At 39.0% G+C, this 17,936-nt stretch overlaps 1 protein-coding gene, 1 long non-coding RNA gene and 1 other non-coding gene across 5 annotated transcripts; 1 reads left to right on the forward strand and 2 right to left on the reverse strand.

Moving 5' to 3' along the window:
- Positions 1–150: 150 nt before the first annotated feature.
- Positions 151–2,972, reverse strand: LOC145066316 (ras-related protein RABC2a-like). 2 transcript variants are annotated; one of them, XM_079013537.1, is made up of 6 exons: positions 2,643–2,972; positions 1,338–1,406; positions 1,150–1,215; positions 929–1,050; positions 691–819; positions 151–598 (listed from the first exon to the last, which is right to left on the reverse strand). In XM_079013537.1, the coding sequence occupies exons 1-6, from the start codon at positions 2,842–2,844 to the stop codon at positions 488–490; spliced, it is 699 nt and encodes a 232-aa protein (XP_078869663.1). In that variant the 5' UTR covers positions 2,845–2,972; the 3' UTR covers positions 151–487. The 2 variants fall into 2 exon arrangements, with proteins under 2 accessions (XP_078869663.1, XP_078869664.1); XM_079013538.1 differs by lacking the exon at positions 2,643–2,972 and adding an exon at positions 1,489–1,603.
- A 766-nt stretch (positions 2,973–3,738) lies between these two features.
- Positions 3,739–3,841, forward strand: LOC145071860 (U6 spliceosomal RNA). The gene has a single exon (XR_013690824.1). It is a non-coding gene; the product is annotated as a U6 spliceosomal RNA (small nuclear RNA).
- Positions 3,842–7,733: 3,892 nt separating this feature from the next.
- Positions 7,734–11,284, reverse strand: LOC145066317 (uncharacterized). Of its 2 annotated transcripts, XR_013688732.1 has the most exons (3): positions 11,062–11,284; positions 9,419–10,704; positions 7,734–8,900 (listed from the first exon to the last, which is right to left on the reverse strand). It is a non-coding gene; the product is annotated as an uncharacterized LOC145066317 (long non-coding RNA). The 2 variants fall into 2 exon arrangements; XR_013688731.1 differs by having other exon boundaries at positions 7,734–10,704.
- Between the last annotated feature and the right edge of the window lie 6,652 nt (positions 11,285–17,936).

The raw sequence follows: 17,936 nt of genomic DNA on the forward strand, positions 1-17,936 counted from the left end.
ATGTCTGCATTTGGTTAATTATGCATGCCTCGTGAATCTCAATCGCCTAATAGGATCATGTAGATTAGATTGTATCCTTGTTTATATATCTATATAAGGATTGTATAGCTTATGTATTCGTTACAAAAATAAGATCGATAACTTTTACACTTATGAGCAAGCAAATCTGATATACTTGAAAAGCTGTATTACAAAACGACTATTTACTATTTACTATCATCCATTCGGACTCTCAATCCATCCAAAAACTTTGAGGTCAACTCTACAAAGACCATATCAGGCCAAAAGATTTCAACAAATAAAGAACAAAATATACCTATATATATTTTAACCTACTAAACATTATACAGCAACTCCCAGTTCTTATCACATATGGTCGCGCCAGGTGTTTACAGAAACGAATCACCATCTTACTTGCTTTGACCATGGAGAGCAGATTTGACCATTCGATCATCACAAAAAAGAAACAGCAAACAACATGATTCCATTAAGAGCAGCAATTGTCGCTTCTTTTTTTCATAGAAAGTTGTTTCTCCTTCAAGATTTGTCTCTTCACTAACACTGATCCCTGCTCCAGTAAACCAGGTTTATCAAGTATCTGCAAAATTGAATCACTTCTCAATCAGAAACAATGTTGGTGATAAATTTGTAAGAGTTTCTGATAATCAAGAAAAGATAAATAAAGTGCACCTTTAAGGAGAGATCTTTAAAGCATTGTTGCACATTGGCTCTTGTTCTAGCACTACATTCATAAAACAAACAATCATGCTTCTTCGCAAGTGCCATTCCTTCTTCAACTGTTACAGCCCTTTCAACATCCTGAAATGTTCCATCATCTTCATGAGTTACATTAATCGATCTTCTATAAAATAGAGATATTAAAAAAAAAAAAAAAAAAAAAAAAAAGTGTAATGACTATTTGACTTACCCTATCGACCTTGTTTCCAACTAGAATCTTGACACAATCAGGGTTTGTGGAGTAAAGTTCAACTTCTCGAGCCCATATTTCTGATAAGTTTGTAAATGTTTCTCTTCGAGTAACATCATAAACTGATAACAAGAAAGATATATATACAAGTATAAATCAGTCATTCATCATCTTAAAATCATGTAAGATTGTTGTGAATTGCATAAAGTTTGATAATTTACCAAGAATGATTCCATGTGCGCCTCTGTAGTATGAACTTGTTAGTGTACCAAACCTCTCCTGTCCAGCTGGAGCAGAAAAATCATTTCAAGAATTAATAAGTACATAGAAATTTAAGTTTAAAACTTTTTTGTGATGTGGATTTTTCAAGTCTAAAAAGATTCATATGAACTTATTTAAATATAGTTACCTGTATCCCATATAGTCAGTTTGAGTCGTTTTCCTTCAATTGTGAGCATCTTCATCTTGAAATCTACACCTAATAGAAGGCAGAAACCAAAAAGAAATTATTCATAATTGATAAAACTAAAATAAAAAGATGATTTGTGACAAGAAATTACAACATATAGAGCCTATGTGCATATCAAAAATCAGACAAGGTGCAAAATTATTGAATAAACGAATAATATCAAGAACAAATAAAGCATGCGACATTTATGTTTATCTAAACATGTGTGGTATCATCTTTTCACATGCAAAACTCGTATTTTATTTGAAAAAACAAAAAGATGGAACCTTAACTGAATCAATTCACATGGGTAGGTAGAACTAAAAGAACACAAATGATTTACATGTTTTCTTTTAAAAATCAAACTTCAGTTTGTCCACTAAATAATTCAAGAACATGGGGGATGAATTCATTAGTACAAGATTCTTAAATAATTGAATACAAGATAAGATCGTACAAGTACAGAGTTTGGTTTTTTAGTGAAATTCCAAATAAAGGCCCATGATCAAGAAATCAAGCAAAACATGATAAAAAAAAACAGTAGATAGTGAAAGAAAATCCAATAAAAATACTTGGTAGAGTGAATAAAAATATAAAATCCATTAAAAAATGAATCAAGAAATCATGAAAATTTATATAACAGGAAAAAAAAAAGGACCAAACACTTGCTAGAAAAATTGAAACAAGATTAACAACCGACTCTCTAAAAATACAAGATTGTAGATAAATTTCCAAATAATTCAAAGAAACCATGTGAATCAACAAAAATAATTCAAAAATGAATCAGAAAAATACAGAAAAAGGTCTGGATTTATACGTAGAATAATGATTAAGAAACCAGAAAATCTTTACATCATGAGAAGAAAACAGAATGTAGGACTGCGTGATAAATAAAGATCCAATTATAAAACATCTTTACTTCGCAACAATACAATCTTGTACAAATATTTCCAAGAAAACAAAAAACAAAATATGTACTGATAATGGATAAAAATCCAAGAAACCTTGTAATTCCAAGAAAGGGTGGGGATCTATGGGGTAATCGCTAATCAATCAAATATATTAATGAATACAAAAAACAGAACTAAGAACAGTGTAATGAATAAAAACCAGATTATAGAACACCGTAAATTTGAAGCAAGATCATAGTATTTACTTTCATATTATATGTATTGGGTAGTGGACAAAAATCCAAAAAAAAAACCCATAAATCAACCAAAAAGAATTGGGGAAAAAAATCTTGAAGATACATGGAAATCGAGTTACCAATAGTAGGAGAAACATCTTGAAGAGGATCTTGAGAGGTGGAGATGAAACTGAGAAGAAGACTGCTTTTACCAACGCCTGAATCTCCGATCACCAGAATCTTGAAGGAGAAATCATAACTAGTTGGACTAATCTGTGATCTTTTCCCACTTCTGATTTCTCCACTCAAATATGGTGTTGCTGATGGAGACGATGAACCCATTTTTATGTGATTCTTCAGATTTAATTTAATCCCCAATTCCAAATTCTGTGATGATTTCTGTCTTTCTCTCTCTATAGTAGAGACTTGGATGGGTGAGACAAATGAAGGATGTTGTTGTCTGTTGGCCTGCTCGGTGTTGGCGGGTTAACATTTCATTTTTCAATTTCATTTTCGATTAGGGAAAAGTTCATATATCGTCCTTCAATTATTGGATTGTTAACTTGTGACCCATTAACTATTATAGCTTGTCGTATAATGGTAACGAGTCTTTTTGTTCTTTTTAAACCAATTGAAATTTAAATTTGTTTGAATTTATGAATTTAGATTTCTCATGTAGAATGACCGGTGGTGATCGAGTGGTATTATTGGTCCTAGTGGACTATGATTGACCTCTAATATTGAAATTATAAGTGTAACCTTTTCGTCAAATAGAGAATTGAAACATAACATTTGAGGCTTCAAAATAAAATAGATTGAGGATATTTTAAAATGAAATTTACTTAAGAAAGGGAGGTGAAGAAAAATATTCATTATTCTGTGTTCCCGAGTTCGAAGGAAATGGAAGGAAAGGAAAATTTTTAGTTTTTGTGTTCCCGAGTTAGGAGAAAAAAGAAAATAAAACTTAAAATTTTCCTTCCCCTCACTTTCTTCCCAAATCCATCTAATTTGGGAGGAAAATTTGGAAAGAAAATATGATTCTAAAATCCTTCCCCTCCCCTCACTTTCTTTCCATTAATAAAACTCGGGAACACGATTTTCCTTCGACACCCTTCACTTTCCCTCCGTATCCTCTCATTTCTCTCCTTAAATGAACTCGGGAAACACAAATGAAGTTATTTTCCCTTTAAACTTAGATCACTATTTTAGCATTTAATTTAATTAACCAAATATAAAGTCTCTTCAGAGACATCAGATAAAATTGGAGACATACGAAGAAGATTAGCACAGCCCATGCACTAAGATGACACACATAAATTGAGAAATAGTCCAAATTAACTAAGCATAAATTGTTCTTATCTAATGTAAATGTTGAAGTTTAAATGGATTGACATGGGCGTTAGCTATTAAATTGGGATGAAAATTTTGGTCAAGTTGACATCAACTCATTTATCTAAATCTAACACGTTTGGCTGGATTGAAAGTAGCAATTCGTTTAATTAAACATGTCAACCCACACTTTATATATTGAGTTGTGAAGTCTAATTGTTTATGGTACTTATACTGCTATTACGACAAAGCAATTTTTGGGATGTCCCTTAAGTTACAGTGGAAATGAAATATTGAATGGTTGACGGTTTTAAGGGCTTTGACCGGTTCTTTATCACCAAATTCTTATAATATTATATACCGAATATTACTTCATTTTTAATGACGAAAACATAAAGCAAGAAATTTAAAGTGAATTTTGTCAAAAAAAAAAAATATTGTTTTCATTAAATATTTGTATATAAAAGTATCATCTTTTCGTATGGCCTACTTTTACTCATAACTTATGCATAGATAAGTTACTTTGGACACAATAATTATGCCTCTAGCGTGTCATATGAAAATTTTGATAAGATGCATATACAAGGAGTTTATAATGCTACTGAGTATTGATTGGTAATAGCACGATGCCTTCCAAATAAAGTCTAACCCTTAAACTACCATTATAATCTAAAATAATGATTATTATATATGCATCTAGAATAAAAATTCGAAATCCACCCATAATCAATGAAAGTAATTGTATTCTCTTGAATCTTGATACAATAGCACTAGTCTCGTTACAGTCCTTGATACTTCAGTCAAGTAAAATTGTTCATCAAACGAGGTTGGTAGGTTTGACTGTTATGTGGGACACATAAAATTTAAATCAAAGTGATCATGAATAATATAACATCATATAATATATTTTCTTAATTGATCTATTCTAATATGAAATTATTGATCCCAATATTCGTGTTTCGTTGAAAAATTAAACATAAACTACATATAGTTAAAAGAAAAGAAATAGATCATCTAACGAATATCGTTTGGTATTTCTTTTTTCAAATGATGAGTAGTCAAATATACTTCATTTTAATATTTATTAAAAATAAACGCATAATTCATATTAACTACAAAGATTACAAGTAAAGTAAGAAAAATAAGTACTACCAAACACATGTTGGGCACAAGAAGTTTACATATAGAAAACTGAAAAAGTTGGGTGTTGAAGGACTGAACATCCACTAAACCAATACTTGAAGGGCAGAATTGGAAGTTCAACACTTCAAAATTTAAATGTTTTTCTAATTAATAAGTCTTTGCTTTCATAAAATATTCAAATTTCAAAGCGATAGAGAAAGGGGTTTGGTGTGTAGTAGATACGGGAGAAACACACATGGCTTGCTTCCATTGAGAATGGTGGTGACGTGTCGACACGCGCCGGCTTGTTAATCGGCGGGGCCCGCCCAGGTGTAATACTCAGCCGTTTGCTTAGCTTATCGTTTTGTTTGTATTCGCCTGTTCATTTCCGTTCCCGGAACGGCATCCGACGGAAAACCCGAGACGGCGGCGGAATACAATAATAAAAAACTTTGGTGTTGCCACGGAATTCGTTTGGTCAAATGGCTATTTGGGTGCTTTTGATTTGATCCCATATTTATTATATGTCTCTGGTGATGACGACCTGCAACCATATTCAAGATTCAAGATATTTAATGTGAACGTTCATAGATTTCGATGGTGGGTCCGGTTTGAAATTATCAACTGTAGGATTCTTGATTCATCTGAAAGGAGAAAATGCGATCTTTTTAAAAAGAGCCTTTCCTCTGCTCGACGAAATGTCTACAAGAACTCTTTCTTTTATTTGCTCCGAAAAAGCTATCTCCACGTGCATCTCCATGGGACTTTGTTTACTGGTATGACTTCCTTCTGTGTTTCAAACAGATGACTTCCATGAAATTCAGGAGGTACCTTAAAAGCTTTCTTCCATATACGCCATACGATACGACAAAGGTCGAATGGAAGAATACGCTTTGAAACTGAAGATAGAACATAGATGCTCTTCAACATATGTAAGGGGGATATATAGAATTTGTGTTTCTCTTCTGAGAAGTGAAACCCAATGAGATTTACATGTAAAAACACAATCTGGATGTTGTATAAATATTGTTGATGGTGTAAAGTTCTTTGAAAACATATATACTCGACATTCAGAATGTGAATTACTTTTACTCCGCAAAGTTGTCAATGGACTGTGTGTAATGATGGTCGAAAGTTTGTATTTTTTTTTCTTTTTTAGTAATATGTACACAACATACATAACAGTTTATATGCAATACATAACACTTTATGTATTAAATGGTTGTGTTGTAAATGGCTAAAAAAGTATTTTATATGGACCCTTCTTTTTTAATCAAAACAGAACATTAAAGTAAAAGAAAAAAAAAAGAACACCAACATACACGAATTTATGGTCTTTCTGGTTACATGGTGGTATAAGATTGGATCCTTAATGAAGGGATTATTTGTTATATAATTAATTAATTATATATAAATATGTTTTGTTGGAAATAAATAAAAAATATTAAGTGTGATGCAAGAGAGTAGACACTCATAAAACATCAAGAAATATTATGGTAATACATAAAAAGTTTGTGGTGTGATTGGTAAAACTATTAGAAACTACTAGAAGTTGTCGTAGCTTTGACGAATCCGATCTTGGCTTAGCCACAGTTTCATGAAAGTACTTGTTATATTTGCATGAAAAAACTGTTTATTTCTTTTAAGTTCATCCCTTTTTCTGTCCTTATGAACATTCTAATCACCATCACGATAACGAGGTCTCGAGAAATTTCTCATGAGGGATCTTCCTCGCGACTTGCTCTCTCTTCTGCGTGCATGAAAATGAACCAATGCCCGATTTGGACAATTGCGAGCAATATGACCAGCTGTTCCACAGTTAAAGCACGTTTGTCTCTTAGAATAAAAACTAGTACTACTCTTTTCTGGTTTAGTCGTTTTATTGACTCCTTTGCTCTTCCCACATATACAAGTGCATGATTCAGGTTGGGTGATAGGTGTAGGTGCAGTGGGTGTGCTAGTAACAGAAACATCAGAATTATTAGACACATCACCACAAGCAACATTTGAAACATCAGAATTAGACACAGAATCATCACCAATCAAATCATCAGTTTTAGAAACAATATTATCTGAAACAGAAACATCATTTTTCAAAACAAAATTATTATTAGCACAATTCTCTCCAGACTCCTGCTTTCCTTGACTTAAAGATGTATCTGCATGAGAAGTAGAAACATTAGTATCTAACTCCCTAACACTACAGTTTGTTGCATGTTCACCCGCTGGTTTACCGTAAACCATAAATGGTTCACGGTCAATCTCAGCTTGAGTCAAAGGAATAGCAGTGTAATTGTGATTAAATGGAGGAGGAACACTCTCATAGCCTATTCCTACTTGCTTCTCGTCCCTCCATTTCATTTGGTGTTCAATTATTGTTGCAACTCTTTCACTTGACACATCGAATTTTTTGAAGTTAAAATCAGCATTTGCAAAACGAGTCTTCAATGTGTCAAGTTCCGCAGTTACAACATCAAAATCCTTTTATAGATATTTATAGTGAACACACTTGTCACTATAGTCTGCTTGTAATTTCTTATAGTCATTTGACTTGACCTCTAATTGATCTTTTAATGGTTTTTGGCCTTTTCTCAGTTGGTATCCCTCATACTTGAGTTCCTCAATCTCTCTACGCATCAAATCGGCTTGTTCACGTAAAAATTTGATAGTTTTAATACAAGATTGAGAGCATGAAACTTCATTGACCGAAATGTTTGAGGAACTCATTGTTTAAAAATATGCCTTTTGACTTGAAACCAAGAAAGTCAACCTTAAAAGTCAAATTTAAAAATCAAACTTAAAAGTCAAACTGAAAAGCTAAATTTGAAAATTTATAAATTAAACGAAAAACTCAAAGTTTAAAGTCAAAGGTCAAATTTTAAAGTCAAAAGTCAATTTTTAAGTTCAAAAGTCAATTTAGAAACCAAAAATTAAAAGCTGAAATTTTGGGTTGAAAGTGGAATTTTAAAATAAGAAAAATTTTGAATTTTGGGCTGAAAGTGAAAAAAATGCGAAATTAGGTGCGAAAGGGAGTCCTTTTGAATGAAATCTGGGAGGAATGTAACATGTGGCAAGCTAGATCAGATGGTAAGGCATTGGGACGATGAAGCAAAGGACCCAGGTTCGAATCCAGGCAACCTCCAATATATTTTCTTAATACGAAGCTGATGCGAGGACGCGCACGCTTGCGAGGATGCTGGCTGTGATCGTCTGAAGCCACTGAGTCGTGAACCCGAGGCGAGGCTGGCCATGAACCGCGGATCGCAAACCCCGAGCCGTAAACGTTCGTGGGCCGTAAATGAACTTCGGGCCGTAAACTCCGAGAAACCCTAGCCGCAAACGCCGCCGATGAGAACCCTCCTTCGGCCGTAAACCCTTCAATGGCCGTGAACACTGCTTCAGATACGAAAAAAAAACAACGATTTTTGTCCCTTTTTGTTCCAAAACTTGATCAAAAACTCGTTTGCCAAGATCTATCCAAAAACGCAAAAATCATTCAAAAATAAGATCAAAAACGCTCCAGATCTGAAAATTTTGATTGATACAATCCTTGAATATGTTTTGACACCGGATTGGCTCTGATACCAATTGTAAGGTCCTAAATCCGAGGATCCAAACCGGTGATCAAACAAATAGCAATCAAACAAAGTAAGAATGGAGTAGTAGAATGATTAAACCAAGCATGCACACGTTTATATCGCAAAAACGCCTAGTACACCTTGGATACAGACACTAAGCCGTGTGTAACAGCCCAAAAACACAGTCTGAAAATTTCGTTAAATTTAATAATAAAAACCATAGTCGATAAACCTCATATAAAAATCATAAACAATGTATCTCAAAATATCATAACAACTGTCAAATATATCAGAGTATAAACATCCCAGGCTGAACAAATGGTGTTTGCACTACAATCTTCCCGAGCTCCTCTGTTGAAAACTAAGTACCTGAAACCAAAGCTGAAAACCATAAGCACGAAGCTTACCGAGCTCCCCAAACTACCACATACCATACAATAACATATAAAGCATCTACTGGGCCTTGCCCACTGCATCGGACCGAAGTCCGGAAACTGCATCGGTCTGAAGTCCGGAAACTAACCAGGGCCTTGCCCTCTGCATCGGACCGAAGTCCGGAAACTGCATTGGATCGGAGTCCGGAACTAACCAGGGCCTTGTCCTCTACATCGGACCGAAGTCCGGAACTGATTGGGACCTTGTCCCCTGCATCGGACCGAAGTCCGGAACTGACTGAACATAACCTAGCATAAACATATCAACTAGCATGAATACATATATTGCATACTGCATCGGAACAGAGTCCGGAACACATAACACAAAACATGCTTGAATCACAAAGATATCAAGCACTCTAACTACTGCATCGGACTGTAATCCGGAATTACTACTAACTAAACGAGCCGGCATTGTGGCCGTAGACCCGTTTCTACTGGAAGGAAACTCACCTCACACTGTTGAAGTCCCGTAGACACAATCCCACACTGCTGAAGTCCCGCAGACTCCACCCCAGCTGCTGGCTGACAGATTACCGAACTGTCAACACCAAATAACACCCAATTAATAATTGGGTTCTAACACATAACTAAAAATACATGCTTTGGATAATTACTACATTACCCCTAGCTTGGCTTACCCAAGCCCAAGGCCCAATCCATAGGCCCAAAGTCATCTAGGGATCAAAGCCTAACATATGACCCAATTTTCCAAATTAGGCCCAAACCGCTACATGGACTTCCCTTAAGGCCCAATTGATCAGTCCAGTCCAACATGTATCATTCTAGGGCCCGATATCATACAACCATCTAGGCCCCAACTATGGCCCATCTATGGCCCAATTTTCCAAATTGGGCCCAATCCTTCATATGGGCCTTACCCTAAAGCCCTACTAATTACTCTAGTCCATTTGATTATTCTCAGACGGCCCAACACAAAGCCCAAGTGAAATTAGGGTTTCACATCAAATGATAACTAGGGTTATGTGTTTCTTACTTAACCCACTAAGGACTTAACACACTTGGGACTTAATCCATTAAGTCAATTATTGCTTAGATTAATTTCTGCCAATGATTATTATTTAATATTTCACTTATTAAATAAGTCTCGTGTGTGTGTTCTGATAACTTCTCAAATACTAAGATTTTCTCAATTAGTCCATTAAGGACTTGACCCATTAATTCCTTTACCTTACTAGATAAATGGCATGGACTAGTTTGGGCTTAATTCACAATCCAACCCCAACGACCCACAAGTGGGCCCAATAAGTCTAAGGCCCAAAACTCATAATTAGGGTTTTCCACCCAAACATGGCCCAATAGTCCCAAAACCAATATCTAAGCCCATTAGGGTTTGCTAGCGGGGCACCACCCACTACCACCTCGGGTAGTGGTGGTCGATGGTGGCTCACGACAGCGGCCACCACCTTACGGTGGTGGCTTACTTCATTTTCATTATTCCAAATTCAAATTACATTTTACAAAGCTAAATCTCAATAACCACACACACACACACTAAACTAATCTAAACATACACACACAGCCACACCATGGTGGCCGGCAGTGGCTCGCGGCGGCATGAGGTGGCGTTGGCCTTTCTTGCTTTTTCGGCTATACTAACACACCACAAAATACGTCTCTTACTCGGGAATGCACACAACCACCCACTTCATGGTGGCATACGAAGGTCCGATAACGACAGCAGCGGCGACAGATACCATTTCCAATGGTGATGGTTCCTGTCCAAGAAAATCACATACACAATCTTCACAACTAATAAATACACAGACAGCCACCTCCTACGGTGGCTGGTGGCGGAAGTAGAAGGCAGAAAACAGTGGCTGCCACCACCTTGTGGTGGTGGCGATCGGTTTCTAGTCAAATAACTCCCATGGCCACACATTCGACTCATGGCAGCAACCTTATGCATAAAAACGACATGAGACCAAGCTCCTAACCACCAACTAGGAAGTTGTGGTCATCGGAATGAGTAGAAGCGGCGATTCAAGGGCGGACGATACCCACAGCCGGCAATCGCAACGTCAAAACACGAAATGACGAAGGGAATGGGAAGAAGAATCGACAGATGACCTTACCAGCGACTTTCTCGGTAGTTCACGACTCAAGCAGCGACAAACACGACGATTCCTTCCTCTTTGGTGGTCCTCTGGTTACTCCCCGACGTCTCCGGTAACAGGCGAGTGATGACGATGCTCGACGGCGCTGAAACGGCGGCGATAAGGTTTGGTGATGCAACCGGCTTCCGATGTGCTCCAAACGATGGTGGCGGCTAGAGAGTGGTGACCTTAGGGTTTTGGTTTGAACGAGGCTCCAATACACAGGAGGGATGGACGGTTCTTAAATCGTCGTCCTATTTTAAAAGTTCACCCAAATTGACATAATCGGTCCCTCCTTCCCAAAACCACTTCAACTTAAATCCAAAACTTACCTTTTACACCCTGATCCCATAAATTCCTTTCATAATAGATCCCAATATTACCAATAAGCCCCTTAAGCCTTCAAATCTTTTCAATTTAAATCCATTTATTACCAAACGCACACTGACTTCTGTAATTGTGACTTTTAACTCCTCGAAACTAATGTCTCGCTCAATTTTTATTCATTTTAGGGATTCTATACATTTATTTATTTTATAAACGGGGTGTTACAACTCTCCCCCACTTAAATTAGATTTCGTCCTCGAAAATCACTCCTTATCATACCTTACACGCTAACCACTCGAGTAACATGGTCACCATCCTGGGCGCACCCTAACCTTCTCAGGGTAGCTATGACCAATCATCACAAAGCCCTATCATCTGCAGGTGAACTAGTCCCTCGCAACAGCTCACATCTACTTCCTCTGGATTCTGATGTCTCGAGATGGTCTGAATCCCTGATCCGCGTGGAAACACTGAACTGCCTGAAACACTGACTGTCTGAAACACTGAACTACCTGAACATTGAACTGCCCGAAAGACGGAACTATCTGAACACTGAACTGTCTGAACACTGAACTGCCTGCCACACTGAACTGCCCGAAACTGAATGTTGCCACATGGATGCTTCCTGACATCTATCGAGACCTACCTGGTCTCAATTTTCCGCCAATCATCTGAAATATCAGGTTCCAGCCCAACTGCAGAGTCAAAGGATTCCCTACTTAGTCGCTTCACACGACTTCTGAACAAGTTCCTTCTCTAGAACTAGCTGCCACTATTTACCATGCCACTGAGGCTCTAATAACTTTCTGATCTAACTGATCGAGTCCATACGTCAAATCCTGACGTCACCAAACCCAAGGCTAAATGTGATTGCTACATGACCATTGGTAGCCTCATGTCATAAATGACCTTAAGCAGTCCACTACTTCCTTTCTCTCATCTCTGAAGTGGTGCTTCTACAATCTTATCACTGGCTTAACCAGGTCTAATCCGTCTGGGAAACTCCGAAATCCAATCTGTTGATTTCCATATCCTCACTGCTACACCCGAACTGATGGGTACTACTGTTCTTTTCGCGTCCTAACAGCGCACTCACGCTATCTACCATCCTAGTGAATGTTACGGCTACACCCACAGAATCACAACACTCTATCACTGTCTGGCTACTCGTGAATGCTACGGTTACACCGGCACACTTACAACACTCTAACACTATCTGGCTGCTAGTGAATGCTACGGCTACACCCGCAGACTTACAACACTCTAACACTATCTGGCTGCTAGTGAATGTTACGGCTACACCCGCAGACTTACAACACTCTAACACTATCTATGTTGGATCTAACACGCGCTTGACCCGCACTTTGTTGAACCCATGTCCCAACTGGAATCCCCAACCTGATTCCCTAAGGATTGCTAGCAAACATTACGGGAACGCGATCTCCGTATTGGCAAGTTTTCCGAACTTCCATATCACACTCTCCCCGAACCATACAACCACATGGACTGTCTTCCTTTCAGACAAGGATGCAAAACTTATCCTAGTCTCAAAACTGCTTCCGCTTCCAAATCCTTGGGTGATTCTCCCCCACTTTGATTCAGCTAATGCCCTGCAGCACACAAAACTGGAAGAATTCTGTAACACCGTAAATTTCAAAATAATTTTTCGCATAATATAAAAACATATTCATTTAATTCCATAAAAACATCAATGTTTGAAACTCCAATCCATGACATATAAAGAATCCCAAGATCACATAACATAAAAATCCCGTGTGTGTGTACTGATCAAGCCGGCGCCTTCCCACGGTCATCACTAGTACCTGAAACAAATAACACCAACACTGTAAGCACAAAGCTTAGTGAGTTCCCCAAAATACCACACATAACACATATTAGCCACTCGAGGCTATAACTTTGTGGGTCCGTGGACCCTACTTTGTGAACCCTCTGGTTCTAACTCTGTGAACCTTCCGGTTCCAACTCTATAAACATGCACAGCATAAATCACATAGAAATAATGCAGTACAACACATAACATACATATAGCATACAAATACTCTGTCATATAACTCTGATTACCTACTCAAGGTAAAGTATAGTGAGAAGACTCACCTCGCGTATCTCGATAACTCGCAAATCCCGGAAATCACTCGTGCTCGATCCCCCGAGCTAAAATCCTCCTATAACACAATATATCTCTAATTAACACTATCACAACTAAGGTTGACTACCCCTATCAAGTCAACACTGGTCAACTCTGGTCAACGGTCAACGGTCAACTCTGACCGGACTCGGCGAGTGCACTAGAGCGACTCGGCGAGTCTATACGTGTTCACTGACTCCCTAGGATCCTCTCTTGACACGTCGAGTACTTCCCTGACTCGACAAGTTCCACCTGTCATGAATCGCGGGGCCACCACGACTCAACTCGCCAAGTCTCAAGAACAACTCGGCGAGTTCCAGCTTGACTCAGTCCACCCGTCAACCCTCTCTGACTCTCCCTGACTCACTGAGTCAACCCCTTAACTCGGCAAGACCACTCGCTGAGTGGTTATGGACAATCTTCATGCTACTCGCCGAGTCTGTTCTTCGGACTCGGCGAGTCTATGCCATGCATAAACTCAAACTCACTCCTGAGGTCAGATCCGTTCCAATAACTCATAGATCCAGTCCTTCCAAGCACATACATCACGTAAAGTTACAATCTTGGTGCTCATGCAAAGGTCCAAAGGCCTTATTTGATGATATGGTCTCTAGAATGCTATTCTAAGCTCATGGCCTCCATTAACACTCATAAAGCTTGAGGGAAAAGAGTCTCTGGAACTCTTTGGGTCCAGATCTAAAGCACCAACACAAGAAGAGGCCAATTACTCCATGGATCATTCCACAAAGAAACCCTAACTCTAAGATTTACACCAAGGATTGAGAAAGGAATGAATGGTTACCTCAAATGAAGTCTCTGAGCTCAAAAATCACTGGATTAGCACCCTCTTTGGTCTCCTCTTGCCTTGATCCTCTTCTATATGCAAAAACACCCACAAATAGTCAAGGATCTTCCTCTTCTCTCTCACAAAACGCTCAAGGACTCTTTAGGGTTCTCTCTGGGGTTGGTGGCCGCCAGTGACGGCCATAAGCCCCTTTAAATAGGTCTCATACCCTGGAAACTAGGGTTTCATTAAACAGTGTGGACTCGCCGAGTCCGGACGCGAACCCGTGCCCAAAACCGCGATCATACTCGGCGAGTTTGAGCTCCAACTCGCCGAGTCTCCTTACAAATCACCAAAAATTATAAGAATAAATAATACCTGGGAATCCGGGCTGTTACAAATTCCCAATCCTTTTCACCACCCATGACCAATCTGCTAGAAACCACACTTGCCATTGCTAGTGTTTCAACACTAGCTAATCCAAAAGATCACACAACTCTAAAAATCCGAATAATTCTCCGGTAATTACCCGCTAGACCCAGGAAACTCCGAATCTCAATTGGAGACCATCTGAATCTCCCACTTTATCACGGCCTCTATCTTGGCCGGATTGACTAGAATATCCTTCCGATTGACGAGGTACCCCAAGAAATTGCACCCCACGCAACCAGAACTCACGATTAAAGAACCTTGCGAAAATTATCTTCCTCCTCAAATTCTCTAGCACCTCCCTCAGGTATTTCTCGTGCTGCTCCTCAGTCTTGGAATAAACCAAGATGACGTTGTACTCTCCCAATCCCACAATCTGGGGAATTGGTCTATCACTATTTGCCAATGCTTCTCGGTATGCAATTGGCATATGACATCTCATAAAAATACAATTCAGACACAAAATGAGGATAACTCAGGGTTACACTTACTCAAACCACTGGAACGAAAGGCTCCCTTGTGCAATTTCCTGCAAGTGCTGCACCGAATCTGGTCCTGCTGGTCTCTCGAAAGCTAATCTGAAATCTACGGTCTCCTCCCGAGACCCCTCACTATAAGCAACTGATTTGGTTCCCTCTTACCAATGTGCTCCAAGTCCATATCCCGCTCTCGAGCTATGGAAGTCATATCATTCAGGGTCTTGCACCCCGAGATACTCACAATCTCCCTGCTATCATTCTATAGTATGTCCTGATAACTTACCTTCTTCATTTCCTCATCTGCTGCATACTATGGTACCATATAAGCTCTTTCCCGAGACTTGGCAGTGATCTCTGCCACAGTCTCAGTCTTCTGGTGGAGATCTAACAACTCTTGCGCCAACAGCTGCGCCTCAATCGCCTGGGCACATACTGCTCAGAATCTGGTCTGTAAGTCATCCCATGACATAGCATCAACCACGTCATCACTCAACTCACTACCAACCTCTTCCTATCAATCTCGTGCTCTATCCCTCAGGAGATAGGAAGTAAGTCAGATCTTGTCTCCTTTCGAGACAATGTCTGGTACAAAAAGCGTTGGTGACATCCGCCAACTATCTGCTACTAACAATGGGGTCCCTAACCCCCATGTTAATCTGAAGCCTCATAAACTCTGAATTCCTGAAACATCAACGTACGGGTATCTATCATGACTGTTATCTCAGTGCAGAATGCACTCGGCCTCTCATCACAAATCTCTATAATGCTCTCCCTGATCACTGAGGATCACAGGAGTCTGATCAATGATATTGCACGTAACCTCAGATGGAATGAACTCCCTCATCTGATCATCGAGCTGCCCGGATACCGAGTCCGAGCCTGATCCCTCGTCGACACCAGAACTACCATTTGGTCTACCACGTAGCGTCACTATAGTCGGCAACATGTCATCACTAACATCACAATACTCATCCAATCTCGAGGGATCTCACACACTACAAGTTCCCTGGATTCATCTCAGCCTTCCTTGATTCGAGTACGGATCCTCTGCTTTCAGTAGTACGGGGCCATACTACCTTCCACATCTATCCGTACTTTCCTCAAGTACTGCCTCGACTCCACCAAGTCACTTCTACTATTGCTGATCTTTGTTACTCTCATCCTAGGCTTGCCCTAGGGAAATATCTGACTCCACCAACTCACTCCCCGCCATCAGCTGCATAAGAAGTTCCTGCTTTCTTCCCCTAACTAGCTCGCGAATACTATTACGTATTACTCAGACTAGATAATTCTTCGAATGAGAGACCCTACCCTACAACGGTTGGACTCAGACAAGAGCTACGAAATAGGGCTAGACCTAACCTTATGAAATTATTTAGTCCTTGCAATATGTAACTTATCATATTCATTTACTAGTTAGTGAAAGACAACTAGAACTCCTAGGAGCACAAAGCAAGCAGCATTCGGGCGTTAAGTACACATACTAAAGCATATACTACTCTGGCTATCATACTGGCTACTCTGTACTAGCATGCATCTCTCAATAAGCTGGTACACATATAACAGGCACATAAGGCATCCTCCCTAGATCCTTAGCCCTAACTAGCATGCAATTCTCATAAAGCTGATACACATATAATAGGCACATAAGGCATCCTTCCTAGATCCTTAGCCTTATTCTAGCATGCTGTTCTACTGAAACTGAAACTGATATTGATAACATAAACTTGTATCGGTAATTTGGGAGTACTTACTTGAGCTCGGCTGATTGCATGCACCACACCCTTTTTCTATTTTCAAAGTTCTTCTCTTGCTAAAAATTCTTTTTGCTTTTTTAAAACTCTTTTCTTTTTAAGTTTTTTTTGCCTTTCTAAAACTCTTTTCTTTATACTTTTTCTAAAATTGTTTTCTTTTCTCAAATTCTTTTGTAACCATGGTTTTTCTCTTGAAAACTTTATACCACTTCATTAGTTTGAGTTCAGACACACTCAGGAGTGCGCCTGAATCCCTCAAACCAAGGCTCTGATACCAACTTGTAACGACCCAAAAACACAGTCTGAAAATTTCATTTAATTTAATAATAAAAACCATAGTCGATAAACCTCATATAAAAATCATAAACAATGTATCTCAAAATATCATAACAACTGTCAAATATATCATAGTATAAACATCCCAGGCTAAACAAATGGTGTGTGCACTGCAATCTTCCCGAGCTCCTCTTTTGAAAATTGAGTACCTGAAACCAAACCTGAAAACCGTAAGCACGAAGCTTAGTGAGCTTCCCCAAACTACCACATACCATACAATAACATATAAAGCATCTACTGGGCCTTGCCCACTGCATCGGACCGAAGTCCGGAAACTGCATCGGTCTGAAGTCCGGAAACTAACCAGGGCCTTGCCCTCTGCATCGGACCGAAGTCCAAAAACTGCATCGGACCGGAGTTCGGAACTAACCAGGGCCTTGCCCTCTGCATCGGACCGAAGTCCGGAACTAACTGCATCAGACCGAAGTCCGGAACTAATTGGGACCTTGTCCCCTGCATCGGACCGAAGTCCGAAACTGACTGAACATAACATAGCATAAACATATCAACTAGCATGAATACATATACTGCATACTGCATCGGAACAGAGTCCGGAACACATAACACAAAACATGCTTGAATCACAAAGATATCAAGCA

The sequence above is a fragment of the Lactuca serriola genome, chromosome 8 (genome assembly GCF_051521515.1).
Source record: "Lactuca serriola cultivar US96UC23 chromosome 8, Lser_US96UC23_V15, whole genome shotgun sequence".
Taxonomy (NCBI): domain Eukaryota; kingdom Viridiplantae; phylum Streptophyta; class Magnoliopsida; order Asterales; family Asteraceae; genus Lactuca; species Lactuca serriola.

Excerpts from the sequence above, each read along its gene's own strand:
- LOC145066316 (XM_079013537.1), bottom strand. The coding sequence starts at position 2,844 with ATGGGTTCATCGTCTCCATCAGCAACACCATATTTGAGTGGAGAAATC. Across the intron at positions 1,216-1,337 it reads ACTGACTATATGGGATACAG|CTGGACAGGAGAGGTTTGGT; the intron begins GTAACTATATTT and ends TTTCTGCTCCAG. Across the intron at positions 820-928 it reads TTGGAAACAAGGTCGATAGG|GATGTTGAAAGGGCTGTAAC; the intron begins GTAAGTCAAATA and ends GGAACATTTCAG.